Below are 17328 nucleotides of genomic sequence, written 5' to 3'. Positions count from 1 at the left end.
TGGATGATTTAAACTACAATGCAATGAATGTGTTTGCATGTGAAAGGAGGATTTGGACAATTGAAATGTGAGAAGCACACAGATAGTAAGGTTTTTAAATGCTGCAAACACCAGTGTTCAATCTATATTTGAGGAATTAAGGTAATATTGTAATCAAGCTGGAGAATGAAGGAAATGTATGAATGATTGAAGGCAGCGTTGTTGGATTTAAAAATCCCCAACGCATAGAGAAATGTAACTGAATGGTGGACATTAAGCAAGTAGGGAGATGATTTAAAACTAGTAAAGATTGCTTGTTGTGAGTGAGTCTTCTAAAAGATCACTTTGGATTGAATGAGGATAGAATGGAATCAGTAAGTCATATTACAATTACAAACTTCTAATTCAATGTAGTTATTTCTCCATTGATGAGATACAATTAAGCAAAACCTAAAATTGTTGCAGGAAAATATAATGTTGTCCCAGGCCAACACAAATGGTCTTATCTCTCACTGTGAGACACCCAACTGAGATGAAAGGGCTTACCCCCCACTCAGATAACGGGCTATCCATTGTTCCCAAGAGAGAACATTTTTTTTTAAGAGAGACATTGTCTGTAACCATATTTTCCTTCTGTTAATCAATCTCAGTGTTCTTTAAGAACTTGATAAACACCAGGACTGTTAAAAGTTCTTGGCTTAGTCTTTCCCTATGAGTCTGTGAATATTGTTTAAAGACAGTTTTATACAGCTTTATAGAGATGTGAAAGGCCACACAATTCTTAGTCTTGAAACTATTGTAGGAATACATTAGCATGAACCAATAAACGTCTGTGCCTCACACCAGTCTGTCCAGGGCTGACACCTTTTCACATTCAAATACATTGATACAGTAACATCTTGCAAATTACAAACACCAGCCTGGTGTTCCTTAAAAGAGATCAGTAATGAAAGTATTTTTAATTTATACTATTTTAATGTAATATAATCTATATTGTGATCAAGTTGCAATATACATTATATTATAATGGCCAAACAGGCCTCAGATGGTAAATGTGGTGCATTAAATGTACTATGGAATAACTTGCACAGGCCAAACCCACAGAATTGGTCCACTATGCAGTGTCAAAAGGGCGGAATGTGCTGTCACATGTTGCCATGTTTTAACACTTAAATATTACATGACACTTGTGATAGTAAACCAAACCCATTTAACTGGAAATCACTAACCCATTTTTTTAATCCAATACAGATTGGGCACATGCTTATGTTGCCATGTTTTAACACTTAAATATTACATGACACTTGTGATAGTAAACCAAACCCATTTAACTGGAAATCACTAACCCATTTTTAATCCAATACAGATTGGGCACATGCTTGTGTGGCTTAACAGCCAGTTAGCATGTGTTTAACATTCTCATTGCAGTGATCCGTTTACATTTTCTGATTTGTAATTGATCGTAAGGCATTGATATTTCTATAGAACACATTCTAGTTGTTTGTTTCGTATGTGTTTCTATGTTGAAGGATTTGTCTCCTATGTGGTAAACTCTGCTATTCCTTGTATAGCTGCAGTCAGACCCTAAAGAGGAGCACAAAAATGCCATGTGGCTACACTGTGTTAATTGCATTAATGAAAATGTTTTACCTCACAACAGGGTCCAGTAGCACTTTTACCATGTTTCCTAACTAAAAACACTGGTGTTGGAAGACTTATTGAGCCAGATTACAACCTCATACCGATAATATCGAACTGGCTCCCTGTTTTAACAACAGGACTAAATTTGCATCACAATTTATCCTCCTCACCTTTGTTGCAGCATGGTATTCACACATAGCCTCAGTTAAATTAAATCGCATAGCAAACACTCACTTACCAAGAATTAGTCATTATTTCAAACTGTCTGAATTTAAGCATCTGTTTTGGGTTTTCTTTTCAGAAGTTTGATCAGTTTAATGTCTACTGAAATCTTGATAAAGAGCAATTTTCTAAGTTTAATACTATTATTTTTGACATTTGATTTGCTCTGTATGTAAGACATTTAAAACTATCATGTTTATCACCACGCACCACACAACATATTCCAAACTGAACACTACACTTAAAACCAACATTCTCCTGTTACACCAACAGAGCCATCTAATCTAACACACATGCTAAAGTGATATCATTCGCACCCATATTAGCAAAACTACAACATTCATAAGAAACTTACATGGCAAAGTCACACTTTGATAATTATGTTTTTAATTGCAATAACAAACTTACTGTCTTAATCTCAAATCAATAATCTTACTGTTGTTGTCATAAGTGAGGACCAGTGGCGCCCTGATCCTCAACTTATCACTAAATAACAGCACAGACAATTGTCAAGAATCAATCAAACCATTTACTCAACTCCTAATATCAAATGTGACTTAGCCAACAGATCAGAGATCACACACACACCTATACAAATATTTACATATCTCTACACTCACACACCTACCTATACACACAAAAGTGTATGGACTACACATACTCATAAACATGCCTATACACACACACACACACACATATATACACATACACATAGGCACATACCTGCACACATAGAAATCTAACGCGAGATTCTGAACCTTCAATTGTTCTCATGGACTCAACATGTTCTGAACAAATTCTAAGTTAATCTTAGGCCTAGAAGGTGCTTATATTAGAAAATTCAGCGTTCCCTCGAAACATTCATTGTAGATCTGTGTATGGAATGATTACAACACTATGTGCCTATTATTATTATTATTATTATTATTATTATTATTATTATTATATATGGTCTACAAAGCCCATACCAAAATCTATTATAGCAGTATTATACTGTCACTATTATCGATACACCCTATAGTATGCATAACCAAATTTTACTTTACCATATTCCATTTTTTATTTTCACATGACCTAATATGTGCATACCTGAATATTATTTTAACACTTTCTGGGTTTTATTTTTCATACAATCTATAATATGCATACTTGAAGGTTATTTTAATATTTTCTTGGTTTTATTTTTCATACAATCTGTAATATGCATACTTGAAGATCATTTTAACATTTTCTGGGTTTATTTCCATACAATCTATAATATGCATATCTGAAGATCATTTTAACCATTCCTGAGTTTTATTTTCATACAATCTGTAACATGCATATCTCAAGGTTATTTTAACATTTTATTTTCTGGGTTTTATTTTATAAGATGCATACCTCAATGTTATGCCTTGTTGTTTTAACCTGATCTTTTGCATCTTCTTCTTCAATATCCAGAGACCAAGTACATTTAAATTCAACTAAACTCCAAATACAACAGTGGGAAAGAACATTGGTAATTTTATAGATCAAATATCTTTGACCTGGTGAGACCGTACCACTTGCACTTTTAACATCAAGGTGTCATGTGTTATGTTTTTTATTTATTTTATTTATGGTTTGCCCTATGAATCAATTGATAATGTTGCTGAGTCTATCAGTATTGATCAATGTTCAATCAATGAATGGTCCTTAAGAATGTGCAGGTGTCTCACACAGTGATGTACTGTCAATGACATGATCCCCACCTGACGATGTCTGAAATCAGAGGAGATCACCGTTCAGAGGTGACAACTTTCTTCAAAGGGACAGAACGTCCAAGAACAGGTGGTTTTTTCGCAAAAGAATGGGACATTCATTGAACAAAGCATACAGGCCTTGGTTGAAACACTGAACTTGAACACTACGAACACTACAGAGATTGGACACCACCAAGAGCTAACATCTTACTGTATGTTGATCCCATCGGAACTGATATGTTCTCCGATATGATCAAGCGGCGGAGCTGTAAGATAATTTCCTGAATAAATATAGCACCTCCCCAAAGGACACTGCATGGGGGCAAAATGAGTGCCCAGGAAGGCAACTTTCTACGATTCACAGTGGATTTCCGACACATTTGGGTTTCAAGACACACCTTTAGGGTGTCATACATTTGTATTCTTATTCTCTCATCTACCATTTGTATGGAGATGTAATGTTTGACAATCAAGAGTATCTATCTGTCTGCAGATTTACCATTTGGATGGAGATGTGATGTTTGACAATCAAGGGTAGCTCTTTTCTATTGAAATGTCTCATTGCAAGTGGTTACAATGGTCTCACTCATATAACAACAGAATTCAATGTTAAAGTATATGTGAAACTTCATTCAAGGTTGATAGACAACTCCCATTCTAAGCTTAAGCCAATCACCCACTGTATATAAATTAAGGACAGCCCTTAGTTTTACAACAACCAATCAGTACCAAATTCCTATATGCTTTGTTCTCTGGTTATTTAAGGAGATGTGTAGAAGATTTAGACGGGATTTTCTATATCTAGAAATACACCCCCATGATGCTGTCCTGGCACAGCATCATGTATTTTTATTTTATGTTGAGGAATCTGTAACCAGATCTTTCATCTCCTTACCAGGTATGCAATGGTTTTTCGTTTGTTTCGTATTTGAATTGGAATGTAAATTGGCTTCTGAATTATGTGCTACCTACCTGGTTAATAAATTGTTACATTTGTATTCATTCTAATTTGCTCTGTATCATTGACTCTTCTAAGTTACAGTAAGTATTATCCTTTGTCACCATAAATCTATAACCGGGGTATAAATTCATGCTAATTGTCTATACCGTTGAACTAGAGGTTCAGCCATTACTTTACTATATGTGGACTATCAGATGATAAGTCAGGACCTCTGATCAGTATCTCTACTATAATCATAGTTTTGAGTTCTGTATTAAGTTGGATATAGTTGGCTGGGTTGCATAATATTTTCTAATGATAATTAAGGGCACGCCAGCATGGGGCAGTTGCTTCAACCATTTCCTCTGGTTACACGGATAGACTAATTATTTAACCCTAACTAAGTTGTGGGTAATTGTAATGATTATTCGAGGGCTATATAAGTCAGGACCTCTGGTGCGGTTAAGTTTAACTATTTAACCCTAACTAAGTTGGGTATATTTGTGATTAATATACGTGGGCTATATAAGTCAGGACCTCTGGTGTGGTTAAGTTTATGTTTCAGAACCCGCACAACGGCCGATGTGGGCTGATATGATATTGGTAATCGAAATGAATGAGTTCAATGTTAACATGAGTAAATGGAATGATCAAATGTTTATCCAAATTCTATATTTATATCAATTTGATTCATATTACAATACGTTTCATATCTTTGGAGTCAGATATTAAGTTGCGTAATGTTAAAACCGGAAGCACCGGAAAAGACCGAATGCGCTATAAACCGGCCATGCCGTTTGGATTCCGTCGTTGGGCCAAACGGATGGATGGGGTCATTATTTGGACCCCTTACAGGATTAAATGTTGAAACCGGGTTGATGAACAGAATCAGATATGCGGAGGTGTGAAAACAATTCCCAGTAGCATTACTTGAACTTGTCGAAACAGCCTGCCAGTTTAGTTTCAGTTTTTCTGAAGCTGCCTAATCTTGTAATATTATCACTTTGTGTTCAAGGTGAAACCAAACCAAAACCAAAAACAGTTCGTCTTCATAATGCTTTCAAGACATTATTTCCTGATCCCACAACAAATATCAAAGTATATCCAGGTGAAAATTATAAGTCAACCCAGTGTTAATCTTATATATTAGTATGCATTTGATAGGTTGATATGATTTATTTAAATAGCATTCATAGATGGAGGTTTAAACTAAAGTATGTTCATCATCTGAATGGTAGCACAACACAACCCTGTAATGATCCCATATGCTACTTATCCATATTGCAGTAATGAAACAGGGCTTTGACTGTACATTAGGGCTTTAACAAGATAATGACTCTTTGGTTTTCCTTTGGTTACGGCCACAGAAATATTAAGTGTGTGGTTAACCCATATTTAATTCATGGTGAAACATGTATGGTCATTTGCCAGAAGTGAACTGGAAGGTTGCAGGAAAACAGCACTGTTGGCTCAAACATTAGTGCTGCAGCGATGATGTCATTGTTTCAAGCAGTGAACCGCTTGCTTGAAGCGCTTATACTTTCTCGCTCTGGCTCTCTCGGTTCTGTCTCCATCCTTAATTATATATAAGAAAATGAACATTTTGAAGTGATTTCATTCGTCTCTCATTTCGGTCATCACTTTTTTAAGAAGACAAGCCAATATTGACATTTTACATGTATGCATGGCCTTTGTGCTTCTAATGCAGTGTTCCACCACAGAATTTATTTGGCTTGGTCTTATTGTCCATGCATTTGAGAGATTGCTGTGTTGGGAGACAAGAGTGCTGTTAGATTAGCAGTTCTATTTGAAGAATAGCGAGAGGTTGCAGACGACCCTCTAAACCGCGTTAAACAAACAGAGTCAAGAGTTTGGCAGGGTTAGGTGGATCAGGTTGCAACCATTTGCTCTGTGATTGTTGGCAAGCTGGTGGGAAAAGCTCTTCTACGCATTCTGGTGGCATGTTGTGGGACGTATAACTTTTGAAAGGCAAATCAGATCAGTCAGCAAGAAGCATTTGATTTATTCTGTTGATGTATATTTGATAACATCTTCCCATGTTATACACACAATTGTCAGAAATGTGGAATACTAGTAGGTTCTATTGCAATGCAAATGTTATGGGTGCGATCCCAGGCAACACATACTGATTAAAACGTATTAAATAAGGCTGTCCAATATTGAAGAAAGAACACGACCATGGTTGGTAAAATGATATTTGGTTGTGCGGTACGATATTTCTTTAGCGCTTATCGGTTTGAACTGTTTTAAAACGTACTTTAAAAATTATACAACCAACATACAGTTTTTTTCATATTTTAGGGAAAAGCATCACAACAGAGTGAACAGCCATGTTTTAGTGTTGCATAAAACAAACAGACAAACCAAAATAAAATAAATATCATCGCTATTATGCACAGTTGCGGATGCATATCTCAACTAACATGCGCCTGCCAGATACTATATTATCTGCTTTGACCTAAAACTTTGACCAGTGTTTCCCATACATTGATTTATTTGTGGTGGCCCACCACAGAATCAACACTGGCCCCCACAAATAGAATTTTCATGATTCCCATTTACATTTTTATTTCACTATTTAAATCAAATACAGATACAGATCAAAGAGTAGAAGTGAAACATATTTCAGGTGCCAACACTAGATCAAACGCAAACACGCCATGATGACGTCACATATATGCTAATTAGCGGGTGACGTCATCACCACCACAGTCTCTCAAAATCCTGTGGGAAACACTGCTTTGACCATACATTATTTTTTGCAGAATTAAACCACTCAAACCATTGCGATATGCATTTCGCGCTATGTACATTTCTGCTATTTCGATAATTTGCGCGGCTCTAACGTAATATACTGTTACTTTGGATAAAAGGTGTCTGCCAAGTGTTTCAGGACCAGTGTTGGGGGTAACGCATTACAAGTAACTTGCATTACGTAATAATATTACTTTTCAGAAGTAACGAGTAAAGTAACGCATTACTTTTTAAATGTACACATTAATATTTGAGTTAATTATTTGGGGAGTAACTTAATATTGTAATGCATTACTTTTAAAAGAAACATTCCCCACACTGTTCAGGACTATATCACAAACTACTGCTATATGTTTCACTAATGGCTTAAAATGCTACAGCTGTGTCCTGTTTGTCAAACAGGCCTAAAAGGCAGAGGTATTTACTGCTGTGTCATACCGAATTAACATATGTCTGTATATTAATTTTGAGGTAGTTGAGTCACTGTTCATTTGCCTAAAACAAGAAGCTACTTAGCCAAAGCAATATCAATACTTTTCTCTGTCTGACTGAGCCCATGAATCTGTTGAAGTAGTAACATATGGAAATGTTTGCTTCAAGTCTGTCATCTGGTATTTACCTTTCAAACAGTGAGTGCTAATGTTGAATAAGTAAACCCATTGTTTGCTAATGAGTTTAAGCAGTCTCTTCCTCAGACTGAAAGAAACACGAGGCGGTGTTTGAGTTTACATTACCGAGTTGCTACATTACAAAGACAACGTTGTGCTTGTTCTCAATTATGTCTGACAGGAGATATTTGAGATGTCATTTGTGGATCCTGTGGTCCTACTGCAGACGTTTGAATTAAAGATGACACTTTGTAGCAGGGAGGTGGTGGGAGGACATGAAAAGATGACACACATTTCTTTGTTCTGTGTTGTTAAAATTGGGGCACCGCGGCCTGCCCAAAGTTTTTATTTTTCTGCCTTTGTGGTTTAGTTCAGCTTGTTTCTGCCAACTGTTTGTGTGTTTGTCTGTCTTTCTGTTTGTTTTTTTATGCAGAAAGCTGTCGGCTTTAAATTTGCTGCCCTGTATTAGAGACACACACCTGTCATTTTTACACAAGTCTACACACGCACATGCTATGGACAATGTCAAATACAAAATCATAGTTATTACTGGCACTGCGAAATGACCCAGTAGGAGCAGAAATGGTCAAACCTGTTTGAAATCAAGCATTGTTATCCCATAGAGATTAATTTTTTTGGTAAATCTTGTAATTTGAGTGAAAAATATGGAGTGAAAAGGTACACTTTGTGATTGTGCGTCACACTGTTTTGTATTCACAGGCCAACCTGAATGACTCTCATAATCAGATGGTCGTCCACTGGGCCGGGGAGAAGAGCAATGTTATAGTAGCATTGGCGAGAGACAGCGTTGGTGCCACAGACCCCAAAACAAGCTCTGTAAGTATACGCATACTTTGTCTTTATTTTTAAAAGCCTGCTGTCTACACTAAATAATATAATCTGGGACAAGAATCCAGGTCATGTAAACCATAAAAACAACATTTTAAAATTAGTGTTAAGGTTTAGGTAAATTGAAAGTAGTAAATAGGGCTGCATGATATTGAATGGGAAATGATTTGCGATTACTTGCTAAATGATGCAATTAACGATATGCAATATGATAATGCTTTAAGTTTGTAAAATCAATTTAAGGTTATTAAAATATGTCTAAATACTGAATTGTGTACACAAGCACTCATTTGTGTTACAGACTGTTTGCTAAGACTTACTTTATTTAACCTTTCGAAGAATTAAAGTTATTCAGTTATTGCAAACTATTACAATCAATATGCATATTGCTATATGCACATTTGCGATATATTGCACAGCCCTAGTAGTGACTAGGGGCCCTATTTTAACGATCTAAGCGCATTGTCTTAAGCGCACAGCGCAACGTCTAAATGGGCGTGTCCGAATCGACTTTTGCTAATTTAACGACGGGAAAAATGGTTCGTGCGCCGAGCGCATGGTCGAAAAGGGTTGGTCCTATTGTAATGGGAGTATTTTGGGCGTAACGTGTAGTAAACCAATGAGAGTCTCAGCTCTCATCCACTTTAAAAGCAAGTTGCGCTGGCGCTATGTCTAATCCCTATTTAGATGACGGACTTTGTAAACTGAAAAACTAAGCGGAGGAAGAAGATCCCCAGTTTAAGATTAATGTTAAATAATTGTGTTGTTTTTCCACTTGTATTGAAATTGTTATTTTTTTATTATACAACAGTTCTTTCTGGTTCTCGAATCTGATTGGCTAAGAGCCATACGATATTGTGCTGATAACAGCACTGTAACCGCTTCACCTTTAGTATTATGCCGCCACCTAGTGAATGGAGGTCCTAAGCAGGCTCATCTCTGAATGGAAAAACACAGACGCGCTGTTTGAATCACTCTCCGTGTGTGTGTCTCATTAGTTTACTAGCTCATAAATCAGTCTGAATCCCCAATCGGAAGTTATAGTCAAAGATCAGCGCTCTTGGATGTTACGTTACAGTTAATGGGAGAAATGTCTTGTCACATCGTGTGGACGTTTAACACTTGGAAAGAGGAATATAAACACTCGTTTTTTTTCTGGAGCTATATTTCTTATCAGAACGCGAAAACACCGTGGAACTGAAGGTAAGCACTGCAGCTTTAAAATGTGGACATTGATCATTTACTTTATCGTGACCTGACTATTAAAACATGTTATGAGATATCGCCACTGGTATAATGTTATTTATAAGCAGCATGCAAAAACATCTCTCTGACACTTATAAAAAAACTTTTTATATCGTACTGTTAAGAACAAAGTTTAATAATAATAATCGAGTGCTCGTATCACGTTAAGAATAAATGAGAAAGCAATAGTAACGTTATACAAGTAGTTTTATTAACTTTTACCTCGCGCCAAAACAATAACAACACAAAAGACACTTAATATGAATTAAAAAACAAGTAATAGTTTGATCATGACACCAAATACTGCTGATTTGATCTCATTTTGACGATCATAAACAAACAAGGCCAACATGAGAGCCAGGGTATCTCTTTCAGAAATGTAGCCCAGAGAGGGCGGTGGTCAGCGGGGCGAGTGAACACTGATGTCCGCTCATGTTTTGGTTCTCATTCGTACCGAATCTCACTAAGCAAACGTTCAAACAGGCCCTATCTTTACTAATCGACTGCAGATTTAAATATAATACATATACATTCTCGACTGAACTAATCTTAAAACTACACTTTGTGACCAAGAAACGGTAATATAAAGTAACGGCTTTTCTGTCCATTGAGTTGTTATGAGCTTCAAAGCAGCCGAAAGTTTTACCTGTCATTCTGGCCGCCCTCAAATCCGTGGCGGAAGAAGTAGTTCTCAAACAAAGAGGTTTTTAAAATAACTCCGTTGTTGTTTTCTAGTTTTCGTTTTTCAAACGTGTGCCGTCGAACTGTTGTATAAAAGCAATATCGCTCTCGGAGTCGTGTGATATAGCTCTATATCATCACGGCTGTGATTGCCTCCGGCACTCGGCCTGCGGCCTCGTGCCTCTGGCCTAATCACAGCCGTGATGATATAGAGCTATATCACACTCCTACTCGAGCGATATTGCTTAATTAAAACCTTTAAAACCCGTTTTCTTTTACTCATGGAAGTAAAAAAGCAGGCTTGTAATTGCTTTAAATGTATGGCTATCCAATATCATCAAAAAATAATTTACAAGTATGTAAGATAAGGTTTGTACTCTAAAAATACTTTATTTGTAACAAACAGGAGATAAAGAATTTACAAACGGCTCTCCTCATGTTCAGCACTTTGGACAGCGGTTTTTTAGCAAAGAGTTTTTTTTAACCATTACTTAAAAATGTTTCTCATCTCACCATATCCGCAGGTACAGAGTCATCATATACACTAAATCCGTGAGGTAGCATTTAAAAAAAACATTTAAAAACAGATGCATTTGTTTAAACATTCATTCATTTACCAGGCTTCAGGTGAAGCAGCTCTTTGCGCCTTCTAACGTCTCATAATTAGTCCTCATTTATGTCCAAGAGACTCAATAATAATCTTTTACATTCAATCCTTTAATCTTTCATATTTAAAAGCATTTTTGTGCTGCTGCGCATTCATGTACTTTGTAATAAGCAAACCCACGTTGTCCTCCCGTTTATAGGCGCATATTACTAATGCGCTCTTTAAATAACATAAAACACATTGTCTATTTTAGTTGCCTCAAAATAGCAACGCGCCAACAATGCGCCTGAACACACCTCGTTTTCAGACCAGAACGCCCATGGGCGCAAAAGGGGGCGCAAATGCTATTTAAACAACGTGGCGCTAAACGTGAACATTAGGGTGGAAACTAGCGAAAGACACTTGCGTCGCGCATTGCGCTGCATTGCGCCGGGTGTAAGATAGAGCCCTATAACTTTTTATTTTCTGTGTTCCTGTAGCTCAATTGGTAGAGATTTGTGTTAGCAAAGCCACAGGTTTGATTCCCAGGGAGCACGCATGATGATAAAATGCATATGTAATCTTTAGTAAAATCTTTTATTGAACAAATACTTTATGGACATTTATTGATCTTAAAGGGACACTCCACCTTTTTTACAATTTTTTTATTATTATTTTCCAGCTCACCTAGGGTTAAACATTTGATTTTTACCATTTTGGAATCCATTCAGCTGATCTCCGGGGCTGGCGGTACCACTTTTAGCATAGCTTAGCATAATGCATTGATTCTGATTAGACCATTAGCATCGCACGCAAAAATAACCAAAGAGTTTCAATATTTTTCCTATTTAAAACTTGACTCTTCTGTAGTTACATCGTGTACTAAGACCGATGGAAAATTAAAAGTTGCAATTTTCTAGGCCGATATGGCTAGGACTATACTCTCATTCTGGTGTAATAATCAAGGACTTTGCTGCTTTACCATGACTACAGCAGGCGCAATGATATTACGAAGTGCCCCGAAAATAGTCCCCTGCTATTGAACATTACCAAGGGGACTACTTTCGGGCGCTGCGTAATATCATTTTGAGCGCGATGCTAATGGTCTAATCAGATTCAATGGATTATGCTAAGCTTAGGGTTGTGACGGTTGTATTTACCACCGCGGTGGGGAAGTGCGCCCTGCGGTAGTGTGCACGTCACAATTATGTAAAATATAAAGTAAAATTTTGCCCAGTGAGATATCTTCTGGTTCATGCTAACGCAAACAGCCAGCAGACGCACAGTTAATGTGCCATTTGCAAGGGTAGGCAACTGATATCAGTGATGACCCGCTGGCTTGGGGGCGGCACAATGAAGCAAGATATTGGCCGTTTCTCAATCCAAAGGCTGTAGCCTCTGCAAGTCTTAAGGGCTCGTTATAGTCGTGCGTAGGTCCTACGGCGTAGCCGTGACAGCGTAAGTTCCGCGTCGGTTTTCATTTATACTTTTGCGTCGTCGTCCGCGTCGACGTGCAAACACACATGCAGACCACTTGTAGGCAGTATCCATGCGTGTAAGCACAGTAGCAGCGTGACCGTCAAAGAAGAAGAAGCTTGGCAAGGTAACCAACAAACGAAGAAGAAACAGCAACTTGTTGTGTATTTGAGAAGACCAGCAATGATGGAAGTAAATAACAGTGACTTTCGTTGCAGTTTGAGTTAAATCACTCCTCAACTTGGCCATTCTTTGTTTTCACCGTCGCAATTGGAAATACCAATGACGCAGTTTTTTTTACCTGACGGGAGGGGTTCTGGTGGACCAATCACAGCGCTTGCGGTCCGCGGAGAACTGGCGCGCTGTTAAAACCGTTAAAGAAACCGACGCTAAAGAAAAGGTGTAGTGGACGCTCTGACGCTCGAATGCATTCTCTGAACTAGGGCTGGGCCGATACCACTTTTTCATGTTTGATACCGATCTCGATACCACAACTTTGAGTATCTGTCGATACCGATAACGATCCAATACCATCTCTATCGCCATTTTAATCAATTAAGCTGCACATTTGTTAGCCGTACAAAAAGCTTAAACAGTGCTACGGAACTCAAACATATTACTGTGCAATAAATGACTGTGCAAATTCAAGACTCAATGAAACATTGTGCAATACTGCTGCTTCATTTTTATTTAAATGTTTCAAACAGACTAGAGGCAACATTTTTAGTTAGTCACCAAAACAATTCAAAATGTTCAGGTGTAACTTTGGACAATTTAAAGTGCAACTTTGTGCAAAATCATGTTGCTCAGCAAGTCGCGCTTTACCCCAAGTTGCCATGACAAGGTCTGTGTTGGTATTGGATCGGATTGTACGCCCCGGCCTCTTCGATATTCGATCCAGCCATTTTCGCAAATATCGGACTAATATTGATACAAAATATCGTATCGGCCCACCCCTACTCTGAACTTCTCTCAGGCGGAGGTTTCCGCCTTCCGATTGGTTGCCACCGAACCGTGTCATATCTCATTACCATAAAGTTGAGCTGATTTCAACTCTCCTCGACGTTCACGCTGTACATGACGGCTCTCATTGAAAATGAATGACTTCCGGCCACTTTGACGCTCTCACCGGTGGCGGTCTGAATGCACAGTTATTTCATAACATTAACAATTATAAAGTTGATTATTATTCTTTGTTAATCATACATTTTTGTAATATGTTTATGACTTTGGTTTGAGAAATGGCCATTCTCTCTTGGTCACTCAAACTTATGAGAAAGTATCAATCTGCGCTACCAGTACACCATCAGAACGCGTTTTCAGCGTGGCTGGAAACATTATGGGGCGGTTTCCCAGACAGGACTTATCCTAGTCCCAGACTAAAATGCATGTTTGAGCTACTTTCATTTCAAAAACTTTCATTTTAATATGTATCAGTGCCATTGTTTTGTCTCAAGATGCACACCAGTATTGTTTTTTGTAAGGTTTGCTTGTAAAAACTTCTTAAATGTCCTAAAATAACTAAGGCCTAGTCCTGGATTAATCTAAACCCTGTCTGGGAAACCGCCCCTACAACCCCAAAAAGGTTTTTCACACACACATGCGCCGATCCCCTGGGTGCTCCTGGGCTCGGCTCGAGCATCAACTGAAATGGCCAAGCACAAACGCACAGTTGCTTCACATTTACTTCACATGTCACGTCTAAAACCACTTAGAAAACGTGATGGGACGCTTTCCTCCTCTTCCTTGCTAAGTAACCTAAGCATTGCTTGATGCTGTGAAGAGAAACCACCGGCGGAGAAAGAATCTGGCGTCTATGAGCACGCACGTTTGTTAAAAACTGTATATCTGATCCTCTTTTACATTTTTATATTTCAAAATATATGTATGCATTATGTATAAGACCTATATGCATCATTGTGCACGTGCACATACACGCATGCGTGCACACACCCGCCACCCCCCCACACACACAATCTATAACCACCGCGGTGAATTTGTGCTTTACTATCGCGGTGGTAAAATACTGCCGCTGTCACAGCACTAGCTAAGCTATGCTAAAAGTGGTACCGCCAGACCTGGAAATCGGCTGAATGGATTCCAAAACGGTAAAAATCAAATGTTTAACTCTAGGGGAGCTGAAAAATCAGCATATTTAAAAAAAAGTAAAGTGTCCCTTTAAGTTGTGGAAACTAGGGTTGTGCTGATATTCGATAAACAATACTATCGTATTTGTACATTAACATTCCTACATTCCGACACCAAGGCACATGTTTTTCCTCACTCCAGAAAGAACTTGTGGGCTTTTCCTTGCACGAGAGAGCTTGCGATGCAATCTTGCTCTGACTTTTCCTCGTACATGCGCTTGTAATGTGCACAGTTCAGACTTTTCCTCACATGTGAGCTTGAAATCAGGGGTTTAAAACCAGTGAGTGAGTTGTTGCCATTTCCTGGCTCGTAAGTAATTTACAGCATGCCCGGGCATCAATGATGTACTCGGATGAATACTATTGTACCGATGATCTCACAGGCTGACGAAGGGACAATTTCACTATGGAGACTATATTTCAAAGCACAGTGCAGGCACAGATAGCATCAGTTTCCATTGAGCAGTGGCTATACTCATTTTTTATATACTTAACCTTGCCCTGTAAGATACTGATCACATTTTTATCTTAAACTGGCACTTCTGAGAAGATCTCAACTAACAAGTTTTTTTCTGAGTTTATACAGATTGAAGCGTTACATAAGTTCTCAAGTGCTCTGTTAAAATCTATTCTCCTTTTTTATTTCTAGGTGACACTTGGCAAATCCTTACATATGTTTCCTTTTTTTTTTGTTACCAATTTGAAACTTTGAGGCTGTTTACACTTGGCATTAACATGCGTTTTCGTCGATCGGATCACAAGTGGACGACGTTAATGCCAGGTGTAAACGGTGTTCAAAACGTTTTGAGCTCGTCCACTTTCGACCATTTTCAACCACATCCAGAGGTAGTCGAAACCACTTTCACGTGACCGCCTTCTCTCCGCCCATTTATTTAATCTGAGGTACTGTGCCCGGGTGCATGAAACTCCTTAGTTGAGGGTTTCCCTGAGGGAGAAAAAATCCCTGAGGTAAGGGATTTATTTAAGAGCGTTGCAACAAAGGTCCTAACTGTCACCCTTACCTAAGTGTTTATACTACGTATTTTACGGTAGTCTCTGCCAAAACACGGCAGCGGAGACGCGGTTGCTATGGTTACAAAATCTCACAGCGGTAACAAATCAACGCACGCAGCTCAACAGACGGCGGATTTGTGTACAATGAAACATCGCAAATAACAGACTGTAAAGTGTCGCGTGTATAAAACCTCAAAGTAAAACAAACTGGAAACACTTTAGATTGACGGACGATCAAACCGCTATTCTCCTAATAAATGCGCATCTTTTTCTCTAGGGATTATTTCGATCGTTAGAAATGCGCGTTGGTACTTCATTTTCTTAAATAACCATAAAATCAGCCATCGCGTGTGACGTTAAGGGACCTGTTATAGTCCCTTAAGTTTTTAAGGGAAAATGTGACTTAAGGACTTTGTTGCAACGCATAGCAGAACTTAAGGTAATACTTGAGCATTTAAGGGTAAATACTTATTGACAGCCTTAAGGTTCACTTAAGGGTTTTTCTTGCAACCCATTTTTTATTAAGGGCACCCTTAAAGGCGGAGTCCACGTTGTTTGAAAAACGGTTTGGAGATGGAGACGGGCCGACTACCAAAACACAATTATAGCCAATCAAATCAAATCAATTGCCGGTTTGCGTATGTGTGGGGCGGGTCTATCAACAGAAGGTCCAGATTCTATTGGGGTAGGGGCGTGTTTGTTTAGGTGATTTCAAATATCAACATTGGCTTTCAAACATCATGGACTCCGCCTTTAACCTTATATTTAAGGGATTTCTTAGCTTAAGGACTTTCATGCAACCGGGCACTGAACACAAGTTTTACGTCTTTTTTTGACTTCTGGCGTGAACATATGGTGAACAGCGCTATTTTTAGCCTTTCATTGATAAAACTAAAGTGGCCGATCTCCGTAGTTTCGTTTTGAAAGCGTGTGAAAGCTGCGCGATCCTATTTCATCAATTGCGCTGAAATTTCAGATAAAGCTCTAACATATACATTTACAAAACACTGTGTGGCACGTTTACTTGCTAAACAAGCAGTAGACTCTGACATAATATTAGTTTGCGTCCATATAAACTCATAATTACTCCCGCTCGGGTTTGAATGACAGCAGAGAGACTCGCCCACCGTCTCACAGACCACCCCCTCACAGTATTCAAGTGGTCGAAAGTGGACAAAAGAGACGGATTTAAATACCAGGTGTAAACGTAATGTGCACTTGTGATCCGATCGATGAAAACACATCTTAATACCAAGTGTAAACAGCCCGTTTGTGTCATTTGTTAAACAGGTGTATGTATCCAATGACTATGGCGCCACCTTCATCCACATATCAGAGAAATTTCAACTATCTGCAGACAAAGAGGACAAGAAACAGGTCATCTCCCAGTTCTACCACAGCCCTGCCGACAATAAGCGCGTAAGTACGGAAGAGAAATTAGCTT

General features: G+C 38.3%; 1 protein-coding gene across 1 annotated transcript in view; it reads left to right on the top strand.

Moving 5' to 3' along the window:
- sorl1 (sortilin-related receptor, L(DLR class) A repeats containing) overlaps positions 1-17328 on the top strand; it is an 83153-nt gene that overhangs the window by 11555 nt on the left and 54270 nt on the right. The window contains exons 2-3 of the mRNA XM_073862992.1: positions 8607-8723; positions 17175-17303. Coding sequence (XP_073719093.1) covers positions 8607-8723; positions 17175-17303 — 246 coding nt within the window. The remainder of the gene's footprint in view (positions 1-8606; positions 8724-17174; positions 17304-17328) is intronic.

The sequence above is a fragment of the Misgurnus anguillicaudatus genome, chromosome 24 (assembly GCF_027580225.2).
Source record: "Misgurnus anguillicaudatus chromosome 24, ASM2758022v2, whole genome shotgun sequence".
Classification (NCBI taxonomy): domain Eukaryota; kingdom Metazoa; phylum Chordata; class Actinopteri; order Cypriniformes; family Cobitidae; genus Misgurnus; species Misgurnus anguillicaudatus.
The sequence above is the reverse complement of the archived record's forward strand: the minus strand, read 5'-3'. Positions and strand labels throughout refer to the sequence as shown.